General features: G+C 35.6%; 1 protein-coding gene across 2 annotated transcripts in view; it reads right to left on the bottom strand.

Annotated features, from left to right (window-relative positions):
- Positions 1–1,556: 1,556 nt before the first annotated feature.
- CFAP299 (cilia and flagella associated protein 299) overlaps positions 1,557–19,129 on the bottom strand; it is a gene marked incomplete at its 5' end in the record, with an annotated part of 640,072 nt that continues 622,499 nt past the window's right edge. For both annotated transcript variants that reach the window (XM_081232737.1, XM_081232738.1), the window contains one exon: positions 1,557–1,764. In XM_081232737.1, coding sequence (XP_081088863.1) covers positions 1,669–1,764 — 96 coding nt within the window. In that variant the 3' untranslated portion in view covers positions 1,557–1,668. The remainder of the gene's footprint in view (positions 1,765–19,129) is intronic.

Here is a 19,129-nt window from a genome sequence, read left to right as displayed (position 1 = left end):
AATGTCCTTGGATTTGGGTTTGTCTGTGTTTTCTCTTGATTAGATTCAGGTTATGCAACTTTGGCAGGATTATTACAAAAGGGATGCTGAGTTCCTCTGTTGCATCCTATTCGGTGGGGAACAAATTCAGTTCACCCCATTACTAATCATATTCTCTTTGATCACTTATGAAAGGGTGTCTTTCAGGTTTTCCCATTGTTCCCTCTGTAATTAATAAGTATTTTATGTGAGATACTATGTAAATATCCCATTCCTCATCAATTACTCATTTACATAGATCAGTATAGACTCATGGTTTCCTATTTTATGCCTGTTGTTATCACTACTTATTTTGATGCTCAAACTGTCCCAGATTTGGTCAGCGGGAATACTTTCAAGGTGGATTCTGTGTCCTTTTGATAAGTCCCCTTCATTTTTCCAGAACTGCTTTTCTTTCTGGCACAGAAAGAGATTCCAGACTCTTTTATTTTACCTGCCTCAGCCCTGGATCAGTCATTTTTATAAGGATCCCTTCTTCCCTTTGGCAGAAAATGTTGTTGAGAAACTAAGATCTGGGTGCTAGGTGTGCTCACTGATATAGGGTGCTGCTGCTCCAAGGCCCTCTCAGTGGATGGAGCATTGGAATATGCAGACATACACACATTAACATATATTCTGTACCTGTTGTATATATTGAAAATGATGAGATCACACCAATATATCCAATTCTAATTTAACACCACTCTACTCACCTAGATTGAGATCTGACACCTCGTGCCAGACCATCACCTCCACCATGAATACAGCCTTGTCACCCCATTGTAACTGGGGAATTCCTGCTCCGGGTTCTCCCACCCCCATACCTACACTGAGCAGACTTCTACCTTGCTTGTCTCCACCTAATTGCTTTAGAACTGGATTGTTTAGAAAGGGAAGAAAGACAATGGAAAGGAGAAGAGGAAGAGCCAAATATTAATCTTAAATCACAAATGGCCTCTGAACATCTTTTCTGCATAAAAGCCACCTGCAGGGGCATATTAGGAAAACGTGTTCTTCAGTCTTCTGAGGTCCTCATTTCTCTAAAATCTTCTGGTTTCCTTTAGATTTCATTTTCTCAGCTTTATTGTCATGGGGTTCATACTGTCCAGGTACATAAACATATCAAACACTTCAATCATTTTATAAATCATCTCATGGGATATTTCAGATTATATTTCCTCTTGTAGTGCTACTAAAAACCTTGTATTTATATTTCCTTATGCCTGTCTTCCAGTGATTTCGGGAGATAGCACTGTCATGTGGTATAAGGCTTGGCCTGCTATACTTGGCAATAGCAGGACCCAGAACATTTTTGGAACATTTGGAAATGTGGAAAATCTGAGGTACAAAAGAAGTCACTAATTACTATATCTTTGAAGTAGCAACAAGATTTTCTCCCATGAACTATTGCAATTAGCTTCAGGGTTTAGGGGAAAAAAATTTAGAAAAACCTCAAATCAGATTAAGAAGTTATTTGTACCACAATACAGATAGTCAAGTTCATGATTTTCTTTCTAATTTCTTTATCAACTTTTATTATTCTGATTTGCCTTATAGCTACAGGACTCATTTATTATTCTAATTTGCTTCTGGTTACAGGAGTCATTTAAATTTAGCAAACCATTAGGAAACCATCTAACATGTTGGTAGTTAAGTCTTTCTTCTGGAAACGTGGTCAAAAATGACAGCTTGTATGTAGAGCTCTGTCTGGATAGGGGTTCTAGTAGAGTTGTCACCTGGTTGAGCCTAAAATATATAAATCATATCGTTAATCAGTCGAGTCCATGAAAATAATTAGCATTAAATGAATTTTCTTCGTGCTTCAATGTTGTAGCAAACAGAATTAAGAAGGCTGTGGCCATGGAAATATGTTTGTGATTCCCCCCAGATTATTTTTCTCAGGAGCGGTAATAATTCCAATCAGGAGCTTTGAGGCCCTGGGTTGTGACATTACTGAAAATATCTAGGATCAAAGCAGTGTTCCCCAGGTTCATGCTTGTCTAGATTCTGCTGAACCCCATGGGTCACTAACTCTGTAAAGTTCCCAGGGAAGGGTAAACACATGTGATTGCAGGGTAATAAGTCAAAAAGAACACTATCTTGATTTCAAGTTTGTCAAATAAAAATGTCTCAAGTTTGGAATTGGTTCAGACTAGTGGAACTAACTACCTGTCCCTGGTGGGTTTCATAAAAAACTTCTTATCAGTTTAAAAACTATTTGATCTACTTTTTTTTCGCCTTTGTATTGTAATCTGTGAAAAAAGTTTGGTCCTTTTGCCTTTATTCACGATAGTCTGTCATGCTTACAGGCTCCTAGGGAACACCTATGGGGGCAAGCGTTCACTAATGTGATACTGGTAAGAGAAAACAGTTGCTAAACAAGTCAGACAATATCTACAATTGCAAAATATTAGTCATTGGGCCTTTTCTATATTTGAAGTACAAAAGAATGATGTTACTCGCTCTCTCTCCTTCTCTTGTAGGAAGAGATGATAAGAAATTTAGATCTGGGACTAGAGAGAAGCTTTGATATTGCCTTTTCCCCATAGTATTCATTTTCTTACACTAGTGAGAAATAATATATTTGACCCATCTTTGGTTAAATAGAGTTTGTAAAATTGTAAAGATTTTGAAATGGGTAAAACAAAAAGAGTGGGTGTCTCGAGTGGCTTACCCGTCCACGTTTTTGTGCCATTTAAAAAATATTTAAGTTGGAGAAAACTGATAATAATGCAATATATTCTGGTCTACAAAGATGCAAATTAATTGTGCCCAGTGGCATGCAATTGATTATTGCCCTGTATTGGGACCTGCTTTGTACCAATTTGTAAATTAATTTTATTTAACTTTGTTGATCCTCTGTTACTTTACATATCTTCCTTTTTGCTATTTTTGCATTTTGTTTGTGTTTTTGGAACTTTTACAATGAATAATTATTCCCCCACCCACATTATTCCCACATTTATTATTCCCACATTCCCCCAATGTTGTCACCCATTGGTGACAACAATGATTTGAAATTTGATTTTATGTCTTAACCTTAGTGATCTCTGTAAATAGATTAATAGATCACCGAGATTTATTCTTTCTTGAGGGAGAAATAACAGAGAATCTGATTTGTTAGCACTTTTTATTTATTTGTTTACTTGTCTATTTTGAAGAAATTAAGAATCCCACGCACATCAGGAAAGAGGACAACTCTTTGATATATGGACTGGTAAATTCTTTGCGTTTACTTTTGAACTGTGGCTAATGTTTAGATTTGAAGCTATAAGTTCCCTACATGTCTGTGTGTATATATGCTTAGAATTCAGAAAGGCCTTTGTATCTTTATGTGTGAGTATATAATATTTTCCTATCTCTGGAGGAATTCATAAATTAGATTTAAAAGTCTCCTAAATTAAAGAAACTCTGTTCTGATTGGCCTATAGAGTTCTTATACAAATAAGTTCTTATGTAAGTCAAATATTTATAAACTTCCAGGAAAATATGGAAATTAAAGTTTGGATACTCTAAATGTGCTATCCTTAAAAAGTTATTCTCACAGAAATGTTTAAACAACTTAAGGTCATATAATTGAGATAAATATTTGGTAAACCAGACTACTGTAATAATTTTGGTTTAATGCAAACAGCTTGTCCTCTGATTTATCAATGTTAGGTATAACATAAGCATATACATTTTATTCTACTGTACTTGGGTTTACTTTTTTTAAACTTATTGAGATATACTGGTCAAATAAGTTAACGTTACTCCAACACAATCTTTAAGATAATGAGAAATGTAAGTCTGTATTCAACAAACTCAAATCATTATTCTGACAACTTTATGTCAACAGTAATTTTGTTTATTGTGTCAGCCTGAATATAATTCCCCAGATCTTTAAGTAACATAAAAACTTAGATGGCTATTAGGTTGAATTACATAATGAATATTCATATGATATCCAGATAGTTTCTAATTATGATAGAATACTGAAAATTTGATGCCTAATTATTAGGCATAATTTTAAGTTTATATACTTTGCTTATAACCAATGGAAAGTTCCTATCTTGGGTCATGTTAATGAACTGTTCATTTTGTCTTTTTAAAAAGATCTGTGGGTGGCTGTACAAAGATGTAATATAAACTTTGCTTGTCTGTTAAAATGCTTTTGGGAGAGAGACAGTACTTAGTTATCTACCTCTAGTTTTCCCTATGAAATAGAAGTGACTTTGGTTAAAAATCACAATTAATATGAATGGTTGAGACTACATCATAAGCAATAGGGACAGACTAATAACACTGTCTCTTTGCTTTTGTGTTTCAGAGAGAAAGTAGTTATATCCTATAGTGGAGGCTTTATAACAGTATATAGTAGTAATTAGACATATCTATATAAACATATAACAAATTTACATATAACTTATACATTTATATATTTATAATTTATATATTTATAAATATAATTTATATAAATTTTATATATTTATAATTTAAATATGTTTATATATATATAATCACTATTATAGAAACTCCCCTCGTGGCTCAGTTGATAAGAATCTGCCTGCCAATGCAGGGGACACGGGTTCGATCCTTGGTCCAGGAAGATCCCATATGCCGTGGAACAACTAAGCCCGTACACTACAACTACTGAGCCTGTGCTCTAGAGCCCGCAAGCCACAACTACTGAAGCCTGTGCTCCTAGAGCCTGTGCTCTGCAACAAGAGAAGCCACCACAAGGAGAAGCCCGCACACGGCAATGAAGAGTAGCCCCTGCTCGACGCAATTAGAAAAAGGCCAGGTGCAGCAACGAAGACCCAATGCAGCCAAAAATAAATAAAATTAAATCTTTAAAAAAAATCACTGCTATACATTGTTATAATTATACACAATATATATTAAACATAACTATATAATGTATATATAGTAGTGCTTTTCAGGCTTTTATTTTTCTCTCTTTTGTTCTATCTCAGAACCTCTGTAAAATCTTGGGACTTACTGAAGACCACAAAGAACTTTTATGTGGATTATAACTGTCAATATTTACCATACTAGAAGTGGAAATTGAGCAAATTTAAAATACTGATTCATTTGATCATAGCTATGATGAATATAATTGAAATGTTAACAGAAATAACATCTTACTATTAATATAAAAATTATTTTGAGTTCATGGATCGCCTGAGAATTGCTGTGATATGAAAAAGCAAAATGAAGGACAAAATTCGGAAGTAAATTTTCCTTTCCTTGGTTTATAGTACTTGAGTCTGAATAGAAGTGATGAAATGTGCTAAATTTTAGTTAAGTTTGACCTGTCTTGATGGACTTGATTACTGGCTAATTCCTTTGCCTACTATATGAAAGTCTTTTCTTTTCTTTTTTTTTAAAACCTTCTGTGTATTCTGTCTAGGTAGCAAATTGTGTCTTACAAGAATAATTTTCTGTGCTTTATGATGAATTTATTACATCCTTGATTGTTTAAGAAAAAGAAAAAATAAGAAACAAATAAAAGAAAGCAAAGAACAAAAATTCCTCACTTATAAAGAGCTAAGGTTCTTTACAATCATGTTAATGTAATCTTTATTTTTAAACGTTTTGTTGTCTTAAATGTTTAATTAGTTAACTCAGTATTATTTTTTTTGTAGCACCTTGATCCTATCTTGATCAAGTGTCCAAATATCTTCTGATAATTTTTTTTCCTGATTTTTGACTTTCCATAATTCGATCCTAAGTATAGAAAAAATTAAGACCTTCCAGATATATTTTACACCAGAAACTATATTTGCGATTTTCCAGAGGGCCGCTGGAAAAATCACAAAGATTTATTTTTTCACCTTTGAAAAGAAGCGCCAGAAAGAATTAGATTTTTCTGTAGAATTCTGCGGGAAGAGTTTAAATCAGAAGAGGTGCTCAGCCTTGCCGGGGTTAGATTTGTATAGGTATAATGTTATTAACATAAATATTTCAGATATTTTGTGTGCTTTTTGGGAAGTCCCTGGAGTTATGTCATTGCTCTTGCTGTCTTATAATATGGCTTTACCCTCAGGGAAAACACTGATTGCAACTCTTAGGAATATTTCCATCAGGTTTTGCTATATTTAGCAGAGTTCTGGTGGTACTGAGTCTGATGATATTAGACAACAGTAGTATAATGTTATCTGTCATAATTTCAGCTCTTGTTTTTAATGATACAAATGTTTAGGTCCTACTGCAGACTTACTGAAACTCTTACTTGATGTTACTGGTATAAATAATTATATCTCAGGATTATTTTATGTCATATCTCAATAGTTCTTCCTCTATAAAATTATTTTCATCCATTTTTCTGAATCAAATACAGCACTCACAAACTTCGTTTAAAATAAATTTAAGCATTATCCTTAGATGGTTTGTCATTTTTTTGTGGGGGGGGGCAGGGAATGGCTTTATCATCTTCGTTTTGCATGCCACAGAAAGCACTAACCATTTTGTTTTCTGCATTATTCTTATTATGAACGCTCATCAGACCGTTCACATTTGAAAATTATTAGTAATAAATCACTCAACCATTTTAAGTCCCTATCACCTACAGATGGTATTGTTTTACTCTGATGCTTCCTTGAAGTCTCTCTTATAGTTACAGGTGAGAATCTGTCTTCAACTAAGAAAAAAAGTGTCAGAATATTGTAGAAAAGAACTATACCAGGTACTTCAATTATTGACACTTCAAAGCTGAGCTGACATAGATTAGACAACTTCCAAACTGCACCGCCGATGGACTGAGTCAGGATTTCCAGGTCCTGTTATGACCAAACGAGAGGACTGCATAGGACAGCTAACCAAAGATCCAGTGGAACAGGAATCAATTATAATAAGACTGAATGAACTAATATGAGAAATTATACTGTGGCTATTTGTCTGGAATATTCTTGATATTCTTTTAAGGTTCTATTTTCAGATATATAAGAACTACCCTATCTCTCTCTTGTTAAGCAATATGTAACCCATTGCAATTTAGTAAAGTCTGCTTTTGTAAACTGAAGTGAAACTTTTTTTTTTTTTTTTGTGCGGTACGCGGGCCTCTCACTGTTGTGGCCTCTCCCGTTGCGGAGCACAGGCTCCGGACGCGCAGACCCAGCGGCCATGGCTCACGGGCCCAGCCGCTCTGCGGCATGTGGGATCTTCCCGGACTGGGGCACGAACCCGTGTCCCCTGCATCGGCAGGCGGACTCTCAACCACTGCGCCACCAGGTAAGCCCTTTTTTTTTTTTTTTCTTTTGAAGTGAAACATTTTTAACTGATACTTGATTCCCACTTCTCTTCCAGGATTCAGAAATTTATATTAAGTCTCCTGACTTTCCATGGACATTTAGCTATTTGCATAGGTTCAATAATGCTCCGTCATCTATAATTGTACATAATATAATTGTACAAACTATAAAATCAGGGCCTTGCCTAGAATGTCATACTTGAAAATAATGCTTATTTAATCAGGTAGAAACAGCCACTCTTCAGGGATTAAGTTTGACTTTACTTATGGAAGCAATGCCTACGAAGCTCTGGCCTATTTATTGGATTAAAAAATCCAAGAATATTATATATTCTGTGTAACTAACTTGAGCATTCCTTGGGCTTGGTTTCCTAGCCTCAGGTCAACAAATAATAGAGGTTTTTAAAAATCCAATTTGAGAGTTCTTATGAAAATTTCCAAGCACAGTTTAATTTAGTATTTGTTCAAAATTTTATGGATTTAGGGTTTACATGGGCAACTTAAGGTGTCCAATATAGTAAAATAAAATTTTTACTTCACCTATGTAAAAAATCAGTCAACTCTAATGAGACCAGCTTTATTTTATAAGAATAATCTTTCTTTGAAATTATTATGATAAAAAGAAGGGAGGAGACTGTCAGGGAAAGTTGTGAGAGACTGAAAGGGCAAGAAACAAATGGTGACTATCTTGACTACTTACTAATTTAGCTTTTCTCATCTTTGATTGATATTACAACTCTGTAAGTGGTAGAAATCTGATAATAATGCAAACAATTCTTGTCTCTATAAATGCAAAGAAGTTGTGTTTGATGGACTGCAACTAAGTTTTGCACTGATTTTGATAGACCAGTTTTGCATCTAGTTGTAAATTCATTTCAAAATTTCTTTTTCCCTTTATATGTCTCTGCTCTGAATTCTTCTTGGAATCAATAGTAACATCTACCAGTTCCTCATTAATTAATGAGTTAAAAATCTTTGATACATGCTCATTTTATATCCTTAATGATAGATAACAAGAATGCTAGAAATAATATCACATATACAACAACAACAACAACAAACAATGCAGTTCGTTGAGAAAATTCTGCACTTAGAAAACTCTGACTCCAAGTTCACAGCACTGTAAGGACTTGCTAAAAGACTTCTGCCTGGGCTTTCCTGGTGGCGCAGTGGTTGAGAGTCCGCCTGCCGATGCAGGGGACACGGGTTCGTGCCCCAGTCTGGGAGGATCCCACATGCCGCGGAGCGGCTGAGCCTGTGAGCCATGGCCGCTGAACCTGCACGTCCGGAGCCTGGCCCAGGAGAGATGGGGACTCCAAGACAAATATAAAATATGAGTAAAACAAGACACTGGGATAAGATCATTGGTTATAAATAACTGAAAAAGAATAATTGACCAAACAAAGTAAAAGGACTCTAAACTTACTCTACAAAATCTGAGAAAAGTTATAGATTTAAATGTATAAAGGAAACCATAAACGAATCTACAAGAAAATATCATTAAATACTTGCCCATTCTTAGTATGGGAATCTTTTTAAACATAGAAACATGGGAAGAAATCAGAAAGGGAAATCAATAGTTTGGACTATATAAAATTTAAAATTTGTATGCCAAAAATATTATAAATGTGAAAAGATAGATATCTAAATTGGAATGTGTCACAAAGAAATATGAAAGCCAAAGATTTTCTACATTTCATACTTTAAATTTAATGAAAAAAAAAACCTACTAAAACGCCATAGAAAAGTGTGTAGAGGGCAATATACTAACATGCATGTGAAAGAAATGTTCATCCCTGATAATAATTGAAAATGAAAATCAAAGTGACCCTCAATTAATCTGAACTATAAAATTAACAAAGCTTCAAAAGTATGCAAAATAAATAGAGCATGGTTTGGGGGCAGTCTTAAACAGTTCAGGTATAATTGTAAATTGATATGGGTTAACTGCCAAGTGATTTGACAATATCTCTCTAAAGCTTTACAATGTATGTATCTTTTGACAAAGCAATTTCGTTTTTAGGAGTCCAACTTAAAGAAAAAATCAGAAACTTGGTTATAGAGAGTTGTTATTTAAACCTAGGGAGAAAAACAGAAGCCAACCTAAATGTCCATCAGTGGGAAATTCTTATATAAATGATGAGTACTTTATAGGGTAGAATATTGTTTTACAGCTTGATTTTTCCATTTAATAGTGTAAATAAATATCTATCCATACTAACACATCAACTTCAATAAGTATAGCTTTAAGTCGTTTTTAAAACTGCTTCATACTATTTCACTGTGATGATGTATCATAATTTATTTAATCATTGCCCAGTCATGGACATATGGATTATACCCAGTTTTTAACTATTCCAATAAAAAAATGAAATTCTTTTAGAACTTTCATTTTTTTTCTAAGTTGATACACCACCAGGAAACAATATCTATTCACAGAGCACCTATTCAATAGCACATTAAACACGTTCTCTTATTTAATCAGCACAAAAACCTTGTGTAAAATGGTTGTTTTTTACAGATTTAGCAGATGAGAAAACCGAGGTAGAGAAATGCTCCAAAAGGGTTAAGTAATTTGCCCTAATCACGAAGCGGATAAGATCTATTTAACTCCAACTCATTTTACCTATTGCCCTCTTAAACAGCTTTTCCCTGCCTGAGTCCTGGTGGTTATTCCCCACACTTTCCCACTTGTCCTGTTGTTCTTCTAGCCCCTTTCAATTGATCCCAGGCATTTTGGAGAGCCCTTAGGTCTTCAGTTCTCAAGTGGAATTCATTAAAAGACTTAGGCAGGTCTTGTGAATATCCTAAAATATTATTATATTACCCTGTGTGTGGCCCCATGTGTGCATTTTCTTTTCTGAGCAAATCCATAAAATGTATCAGATTGTTAAAATAAGTTGTGTTTCCCAAAAGGTTAAGAACCTATTCTCTGGAGAGCAGCCTCATGTGCTTGTTAAGGCAGTGTTCTGGGTTACCAAGTTGGGGCTGCCATTTGTTTGTTTGTTTTATTGTGTTTTTTACTCTTGCTTCAGCTATTTGAGGCTATGTGTATCACTGAGGCCACCAATACTTATGCTGAAGACATCCCAAGCAGCAGTAACCATTTAGAAGTTATCAACATGAGATTTTTCTCTCTTGCCAATGGACTTGATCACTATTCATGCTAGTGTGTTCCATTTTCCAATATATTTCAATATCCCTCAACCTGCTTTAGGATTTCAGTGACTCAGAAACTGTAAGCATCTGCTGGGGTGGTGAATCGTTAAGGAGCTGACTACGTGTTCAACTATTGAGACCCAGAAGAAATCATGCTCTCTTTGAATTAGAAATGATCCATTAACTGTGGTATTGCATCAACAATGACTCCACACCTGATTCTGTGTTTCTGGTGCCTGCTTCTCTATCATTAGTTATCAGTCTTTGAAATCATGAAGGAAACAATTATTTTGTTCTTACTTAAACCTTTCATTTAGCCAAGAAACTAACCTTCCACTCTTTCCTTCCTTGTCCTGATTTGTGACAAATTTTGCAAAAAAGTGAGCATGAATTAGGGCTAAAGCTCTCTTCCTCAAATTTCTCCATTCTCATTTCTGTTTTGGTCTGTTTTACCATTGGCATAATGTTTGATTAGGCTTTCCTAGTCGGAGGCTTAAAACAGCAATTTTCCTTTGTCATGTATGTTTTATTGAAATATGCACTTTTCTTTTCACAGCAGATATTCAACTTGGACGGTGAAGGGTTATCATTCATACTTTCATTACTAAGCATTGATATATATATATATAATAATTTTAAATTATATATATATATATATTGTTTCTTTCTTCCAGCTCACCTTTTCTGTGCTACACCTTATATATGAGTTCATATATTGGACAATTAACAACAATGTGCTTATCTCTAGGGGTTGTTGCATAATACTGCATAAGAATTAAAATCAGTTTTCCAGGTTGAGAAGAGGTCATCACATTTAAGTTTTAGGAGTTTTAATTCATAAAAGCCAAGCTCTGTTGTGTAATTTTTAATGTATTCTTCAAGGCCATTGATTTTAGCAGTTAGTTGAGTAAATACTTAATTTATATGTGGTGGACTTCCAGTTCAGGTATACCAGGTGATTTCCCAGGGGAGAAAATGTTTAAAAGCTTCTTAGTATGTGGGTGTTTTAGGTGTATAATCAACCAAACATTCAGTAATTTGGGCAGCAAAACCAGAAAGTTGGCAAGGTCTCCGCTTTACTTAATAACTGTGACTGTGCCACAGTTAAAAAGCAACTTTTACAAGAGCCCTCTGAGGAAAATCCAGGAGCCAAAAAAGTGGTGCTGGTGATTCAGTAAGTATCCCCTGCCCCATTAATTCAAGTTTGCATGGAGTTGAGGGAATGCTGTTGCAGACTTTGAAGAAATCATAGCTTCTCTTAAACCTATTCTAGTCAATATGGGTTCTTTTTAAAACTATACAATAGGAAATATACCTGGGCCCTGTAAAAAGACAGACTGTAAAACTGAGGACCTTCAGTGAGGGTGGAGCTTCAAGAGAATAAATTCAAACCATCTGCGGAAAGGATGTAGGAATGTTATGGGCCACCATTTTGAGAAGAGAAATTTCAGCCTGTGACAAGCCCAGATGAGTCTAACATAGTCAATGAACTGGGAGGCAGCATTAGGAGGCAATTAACACCTTTCCTACTAATAGTAGCAAGTGTTTGGTTAGGGGTTTGCGGAACAGAGGAGAGAGGAGCTGTGAGGAGGTATTGCTGGAATCGTCCTCTAAATTCAGCAAACAAACAAGCAAACCCCCCCAAAACGAAAACATATGTTTTCATTAGTAGAAGTTAATTTAATTTTAAACCTTGTTCACCTAGATATTGTTTTGCTCATAGAAAAAGAAAGTAAAATTTGGCTTTTTGATTTTTTGTGTCTTTTTGCATCTGTATCATACACAATAATGATTATACATTCATTTAAAAAAATAATAAAATACCAAGAACCTAACACAGCGCCATTGTCCTGGACACCTAGATTCAGCACTTCAAAGTTCAGCAAAGGACCCCCAGGGTTAACTCACCTACCAAGGACAGAAAAGCACCAGAGTCAATTACTCTGGCAATTTTCAACTCTTTAGAAATAGTATTAACTCTACATATGTTTCAAATGTCTAAGATCCTAAAATATTTTAAAGTTAACCTCAAAAGTTTCCAGGAAATTTTTGGCCCTCCTATTCATTTCTTTAACAAATATTTAATATTCAGTTTATTCATTCCACAGATGTTTACTAAGCACCTGCCATATGCTAGCACTAGAGACCAGAAAGGGTTTCTGCCCTACGTTTCAGTTTATGCTTTATAAGTCTCTGTCATGTATGTTTCATATAAGCCTCTGGGCAAACCTACCTGACAAAATGATTCTTGATGAGGCCATGACAGCAAGAATGAGTACCATCACCCTCATTCTATAATGATCCAAGTAGGGAAGGAAAAATAGTGGCGATTTATCAGTGGAAACATCTACTGCGGTCATTCATATTACTGTGGAGGTTATCCAGAAGCCTTTGGTGTATGGTTTGTACTTTGTAGTCAGTTTGTGCAGTTTCAGGAATGTGTAATTTAGACTACTTAAAATTAAGACTGTTGACTTAAAAGGTGTTTTAGAGGAATGAAGTTTGATTACTTTACTGATATATGGTAAGGTAAAACAATAGCTAATGATATATCACTATGAAAAGCAGTATATATCAAATCCAGCTAATCTTTAAGCTCACCTGAGGAGATATTTAAAAATACTCCTGGGCATATATCTGGAGAAAACCATAATTCAAAAAGACATATGCACCCCAATGTTCACTGCAGCACTATTTACAATAGTCAAGACATGGAAGCAACCTAAATATCCACTGGCTCATGAATGGATAAAGAAGATGTGATATATATATATACAATGGAATACTATTCAGCCATAAAAAATAATGAAATATTGCCATTTGCAGCAACATGGATGAACTTAGAGGTTATCATACTAAGTGAAATAAGTCAGACAGAAGACAAATATCATATGATATCACTTATATCTGGAATCTAAAAAAATGATACAAATGCACTTATTTGCAAAACAGAAATAGACTCACAGACATAGAAAACAAACCTATGGTTACCAAATGGGACAGGTAGGGTGGGGCATAAATAAGGAATTTGGGAGTAACATATACACACTACTACAAACAAAACAGAAACAACAAGGACCCAGTGTATAACAAAGGGAACTATACTCAATGTTTTGTAATGACCTATATGGGAAAAGAATCTGAAAAAGAAAAAATATATATAAATGTAGAACTGAATCACTTTGCTATACACCTGAAACTAACACAACATTGTAAATCAACTATACTCTAATAAAATAAAATATTAAAAAAAATACGAATTCCTGGGCCTTGCCACAGACTGATGCAGTTTCAACCTCTAGGGGGTGGAGCCTAGTGTTCTTCTGATTGGCTGGCATTAAGAGAGAGGAAGGGGAAATGTTATATTGAAGTGAAGGAAATTGCTACTAATCAAGCCATGGTGGGCTGGATGTTGATGAAGAGCTCTTGTGATAACAGTTTGCATTCCAAAGTAGCACAGTTTTATGTTTGAACAGTTGTAATTTTCAAAAAGAGGAGACTGGGTTGGGGAGTGCTTGCTGTATAGACAGGAGTATTGATATGTAAAGAGAAAAGAAATACATCCTGCTAAATCAATGCACAGTCTGCATTGCATACTGTCCAAGTTCTGTGACACTCAGGGTGAACCAGAAAGGTTTATGCTATAATAATGTCTTTTGTTTCAATTTTTTACATCTAATAGAAACCACGCATCTCTAAGATCTTTTAACATTTTTGTTTGTTTGTTTGTTTGCTTGTTTTTGTTATCAGCTATTTATCAGGGAACTATATTCAAATGCACTCTATTAGACACTGAACAAAGTAACAAAAAGGAGCCTCTGTCTTACTGAATTTCACATTTTTCATACAATTGATTTTCTTTTGAACACCAATTGGAGTTTAGCCAACAGAAAAAAATCCTCCTTTCAAAATGTCTTAATCATTTTTGTACTCAGAATTTTTTATTCTAAGTCATAACACAAATGGTACAGATTTTCATTGAACTGTGAAGAATGGCAAAAACTCATTAGATTTGGCTTCCACTCTTGGAGTTCAATTTTCTCTCACAACTTCTCTGCTATTTCTCTTTCCTGTACCTTGGTCTCAACCCTGCTTGCAGTTAAGAATCACCTGAGAGCTTTTAAAAAGTATGGATGCCCAGGCCTTCCACCCAGACCAATTAAACTAGAATCTTTGGGGATGAATCTTTGGGGATCAAATATTCTAAAACTTTCTGGGTGGTTCTGATGTCTGGCCCATGCTGAGAATGACTCTTTAGCCAAAAGGAGCTCCTCTCCCTTCCCACGTAGCCGCATGCTCTGTGCTTCCATACCTTTTATGTGATGTTCCTTCCTATCAGAATACTCCTTGGCTCCAGTCCTCCTGTTTTCACCATACTCATCCTTCAAGATCCAGTTCAGATGCTCTCTCTTTCATTAACATTTTTTTGAATGCCTTAGGTCCAAATTAACTTCTGCCTCCTTTGAATTCTTAGAGCATTTTCTTTCCTCTCAGGTCACTTTCCAGCTTGCCATTTCTGTGCGTATTTTATGTTCTCACCCACCCACCAATTTACCTATCAGCTTTTTAGGGCAAGAAACCCACCTTTCTGGTCCATTTTTATACCTCAGAGTGCCCAGTAGTTACTCGGTAAACATCAGATGAGGAACAGGAGGATGGAAGGAAGAATGAAGAGGCGACAGACTGACTAACATCCATCCAGCTCACCTTTTTCTCTATACTCATCCAGAACTAGAACTAACTCTCTTTCTCTTTCCTAAGTGTTGGAGTAAAGTGAGATTTCTCAACCACTTTTTCTTCATTGGTATATTCTCTAAGTTTTGTCTTTACCTGGATGGCCAAGTAGTTGTGATACTAAAAATGTAAGTCAGAAATATCCTAACTATGGTAGGGCCCCTAATTCTGGTTCTCTTTGCTCTTCACCTGGATTACTGTTATGCTCTCATCTTCTCCAGTCTTTCTCCCTAGTCTGTCATAATCTACACCCTCTAATCTCCTTAGAGCACAACTTTCTTCCTGTTATTTCCCTGCACAAGAGCCTGGACATATTTCCCCATTTCCTGTCAAGTCTACTCCAAGGTCCTCATCAGTCTTGCATTCAAGGCTTTTCATGACCTTTCCATGCTCAATTCCCATTCTGCTCCTTCTCCAAACCAATTCAGCAGCCAAATTCAACTATTTAGGTTTTCTTTGCCTTCGTTTTACACTCATCAACCTTATCTTTGTTAATAGGTTTCATTCCTGGCATTATCTTCTTCTCCATCTCTATGAGTTCAATTCTTAATCATTCTTCAATTTCAGTTAAAAGATTACCTCCTCTATTAATAATCACCTAATAATCCCCAATGCTGTCCCCTCACCATCCCCTTTCCACTGGCTCCTGCCTTAGATCAAAAGTCATCTCTTCTTCCACTGAATCCCCAAAGCATTTCTCTTTTTTGAAACATATCACTTTCTTCCTTATGTTGCAGTTATATTTTTTGCATGCCTGTTTCCTTAAAAATCTTTCAAGCACTTAAAGGGCAAGGGTTGAACTCTTGCTCATCTTTACATTCCCTATGGTGTCTCAAATTTATGTTTAAGCTCCATTGCTAGATTCTACTAATGATGAACTCTGTGACCTTGAGCAAGTCATTTAACATGTTTGTGTCAATTTGTTCATAAATCAAAAACATATTCTAATTTAACAGTCTTAATTTGAGACAGCTTAAATTACATATTCCTGGGACTGCACAAGAACACTTGAAAGCACATACCAAAATAAAGGTTTCTGCATAACCTCAACAAAGCCTATAATTATGGCAACACTAGCTGTTTCCACCAATAAGTTCCTGTAATTTATTTTCTGACTTACTTGGATCAATACAGAATGGTGTAACTGTACCCTTTCTAGCTATCACTGTTACCTCAAGCATCTGTGACATAATCCACTCCTCAACTTTGAATTACTATAGCATTATATTTGTGTGTTTGGAGGGAATCATTCATTTAATCATTTGTTACATGAATATATATTAAGTACCTATCAACCAGACATTTTTCCAGGTGATGGGTTCTCACATTAGTAAATAGAAGAGGGGAGGGGAAAGGAAAAAAGCTGGTATAACTGTGGAAGATTTTTCCTATTTTAACCATTTTTTACAATCTCTCATTTTATTAGTAGATCATGAAGGTTTTAGACCACCTATGTTAGGCTAAGACTCAAAGCAAACTCTTTCAGGTTAATGTTTCCTAAAAGCAAAAGAAAAATGCCTAGTTTTTCTCATTTGTCCAGATAATGCAGAGGAGTGAGTGCAAAGTGCGTCCCTTCAGTCCTTCTAAAGATAATACAATGGAAACATTTTGGTGGGTGTGAATCACTTAGACAAGCATTCTTCACTCAAAAGTAGAAACTGACCTTATTTGTTCCAGATGTTATACAGCTGCAGGGAAGTTAAAGCCAGTGGTCCTGTTTTCAGTGCAACCAAACTCTTATTGCATTGGGAATTTCTTAACCAATGAACTCATATTACTTGTTCTAAGACCTGCACAATTTTCTTTTTTCCACTCTTACCATTCACAAACAACTATGTTTCATAGGAACCATGCTTCAGAATTAATGAGTCTACATCTGTGTTGTACAAAGGAAACACATCCTGTTTACCAGTATTTCCACTTTTCATTTATCTTGACCCCTTTAATTTTAAGCATAAAATATTTCAAAGACAGTACTTGAAGGAGAGTTGAGTTGTGCTGTTCTTACAACATTTTATAGCATTTTAACTATGGAGTTATTAGAAGGTGTTCATCTTAGGAAGAATTGTCAGCAAAATTATTAAGAATTATTATTAAGAATTATTAAAAATTATTATACTGCCTATAAAAATGTAACTCGTATTGTTATTTGTAGTTAAAAAAACTTGACATATTAGCTTATTTCTTGACTCTCCTGCAGGCCTGTAAGAGCTGCTACGTGGATGCATGAAATATAAAAGGATCATGGCTCTTTGATGAGGGTGAAAAAGCTAAGAAATCAGGTAGGTGATGTACATGCTACTTTTATATCTAGTCCATAAAAATGAAAATATATGTGTTATATTTTGTTTGAGAACACTTGTGTTTGGGAATAGAGTACCAGATCTCTTGAGATTATTGTGTTTTTATAGATAAGACTTTTTCAAATTGTGGTTCATGGCAATCTACAGCTGAATCACACTGGCCACTTATGAAAATATGTACTTCTGAGCCCAGTTGAGTCAGAATCTCTGTGAATCATGTCTGAGCCTGTAGAGGGACTCCAGAGATCAGAAAACAATGATAACAACAACAACAACAGACTCTCATCTTCCAGTTGTGAACAGTAAAGCCTAGGGAGGTAAAGTGAATTTCTCAAGGCCATGCAGCCAGTTAATAGTAAAGTAAGGCCTAGAATTTTGTTTATTAATGCTGAGACCAACATTCTTTTCCAGTAAGGTTTTATCTGTAAAAAGATAAGCTTAAAATAAAATTTAAAGAAATAGAAGTACCCAAATATCATTGGATGTCTCACCCAATAATTCTTAACTCTTATCATTAGTTAACCAAATCCTTGTTCATTCTCCAAGATTTTGGAAGTACCTTTCCTTCAGACTCATCATGAATCTTTTGAGTTATAATTAAATTCTTCCAGGAAAAAAGAGGAAGATGTTATATTTCATGGATTGTTGACTAAGTCTTTGAAAGATCATGATTGATTACTTTGTAAATGCATGTTTTAGTTAAAGTTATTTGAACCAGTCAAGCAGCAGTTTGGATTCAATAATGATTCTTCAAAGACATAGACAAAAACTCTAATTCATGACATACATTCTTGATATATGTATATGGCATCAGTTAAAATAGAGCCCTGAAAGAGTCTGTGTGATATCATTCAAAACTGATTCAAAAATTTGTTTCATACATCTTAATGATTCTATAAATCAATTTATATCTTTTCTTATGTACATAGTTTAGCCTTCAAAAAGGAAAAGACTCTGTGAATGCTATTTATTAAGTTTTCTGTAATTTGCCACAAATGATAACATTTTGACACCCATCTATGATGAGTATAGAGGCACCACCAGAGAGAAGATGCATTCATAAACTTCTCTGCTATTCATAGATTCATAATAAATATGGCCCTACTGATGCTCAGGTCCAGTCCCTCATCTTACTAATGAGAAACCTGAGAACAACAAAAAAAAAGAGTAGTGTTCTTTTTTTTTTTTTTTGCGGTACGCGGGCCTCTCACTGTTGTGGCCTCTCCCGTTGCGGGGCACAGGCTCCGGATGCGCAGGCTCAGCGGCCATGGCTCACGGGCCCAGCCTCTCCGCGGCATATGGGATCCTCCCAGACCGGGGCACGAACCCGTATCCCCTGCATCGGCAGGCGGACTCTCAACCACTGCGCCACCAGGGAGGCCCCGAGAGTAGTGTTCTTTTGAAGGAGATAGTGTTGGGTCAGAAACTGTCACCATGGTTGTTAACTCTAACTCTCCCCCTCCCCCAAGGGAATGTAAGCTGTGGAGAAGGGTTATCTTTGTCTCACAGGAAACTGCCAGAATAGAAAAACAGGAGGTCACCAGAACTGGTTAGAACCGGCCAAATCTAAAATGGCTGATGACCTGGTCTTCAGTAGACCTTGAGCCCCATCATACGCTCATTGTAATACACGATCATGCTAAGTGACACGCCTGCCAGTGGCCATAACTGGAAGTACTGCACC

Source organism: Mesoplodon bidens (genome assembly GCF_964165515.1).
Source record: "Mesoplodon bidens genome assembly, chromosome: 1".
NCBI classification, from domain to species: Eukaryota; Metazoa; Chordata; class Mammalia; order Artiodactyla; family Ziphiidae; genus Mesoplodon; species Mesoplodon bidens.
The sequence above is the reverse complement of the archived record's forward strand: the minus strand, read 5'-3'. Positions and strand labels throughout refer to the sequence as shown.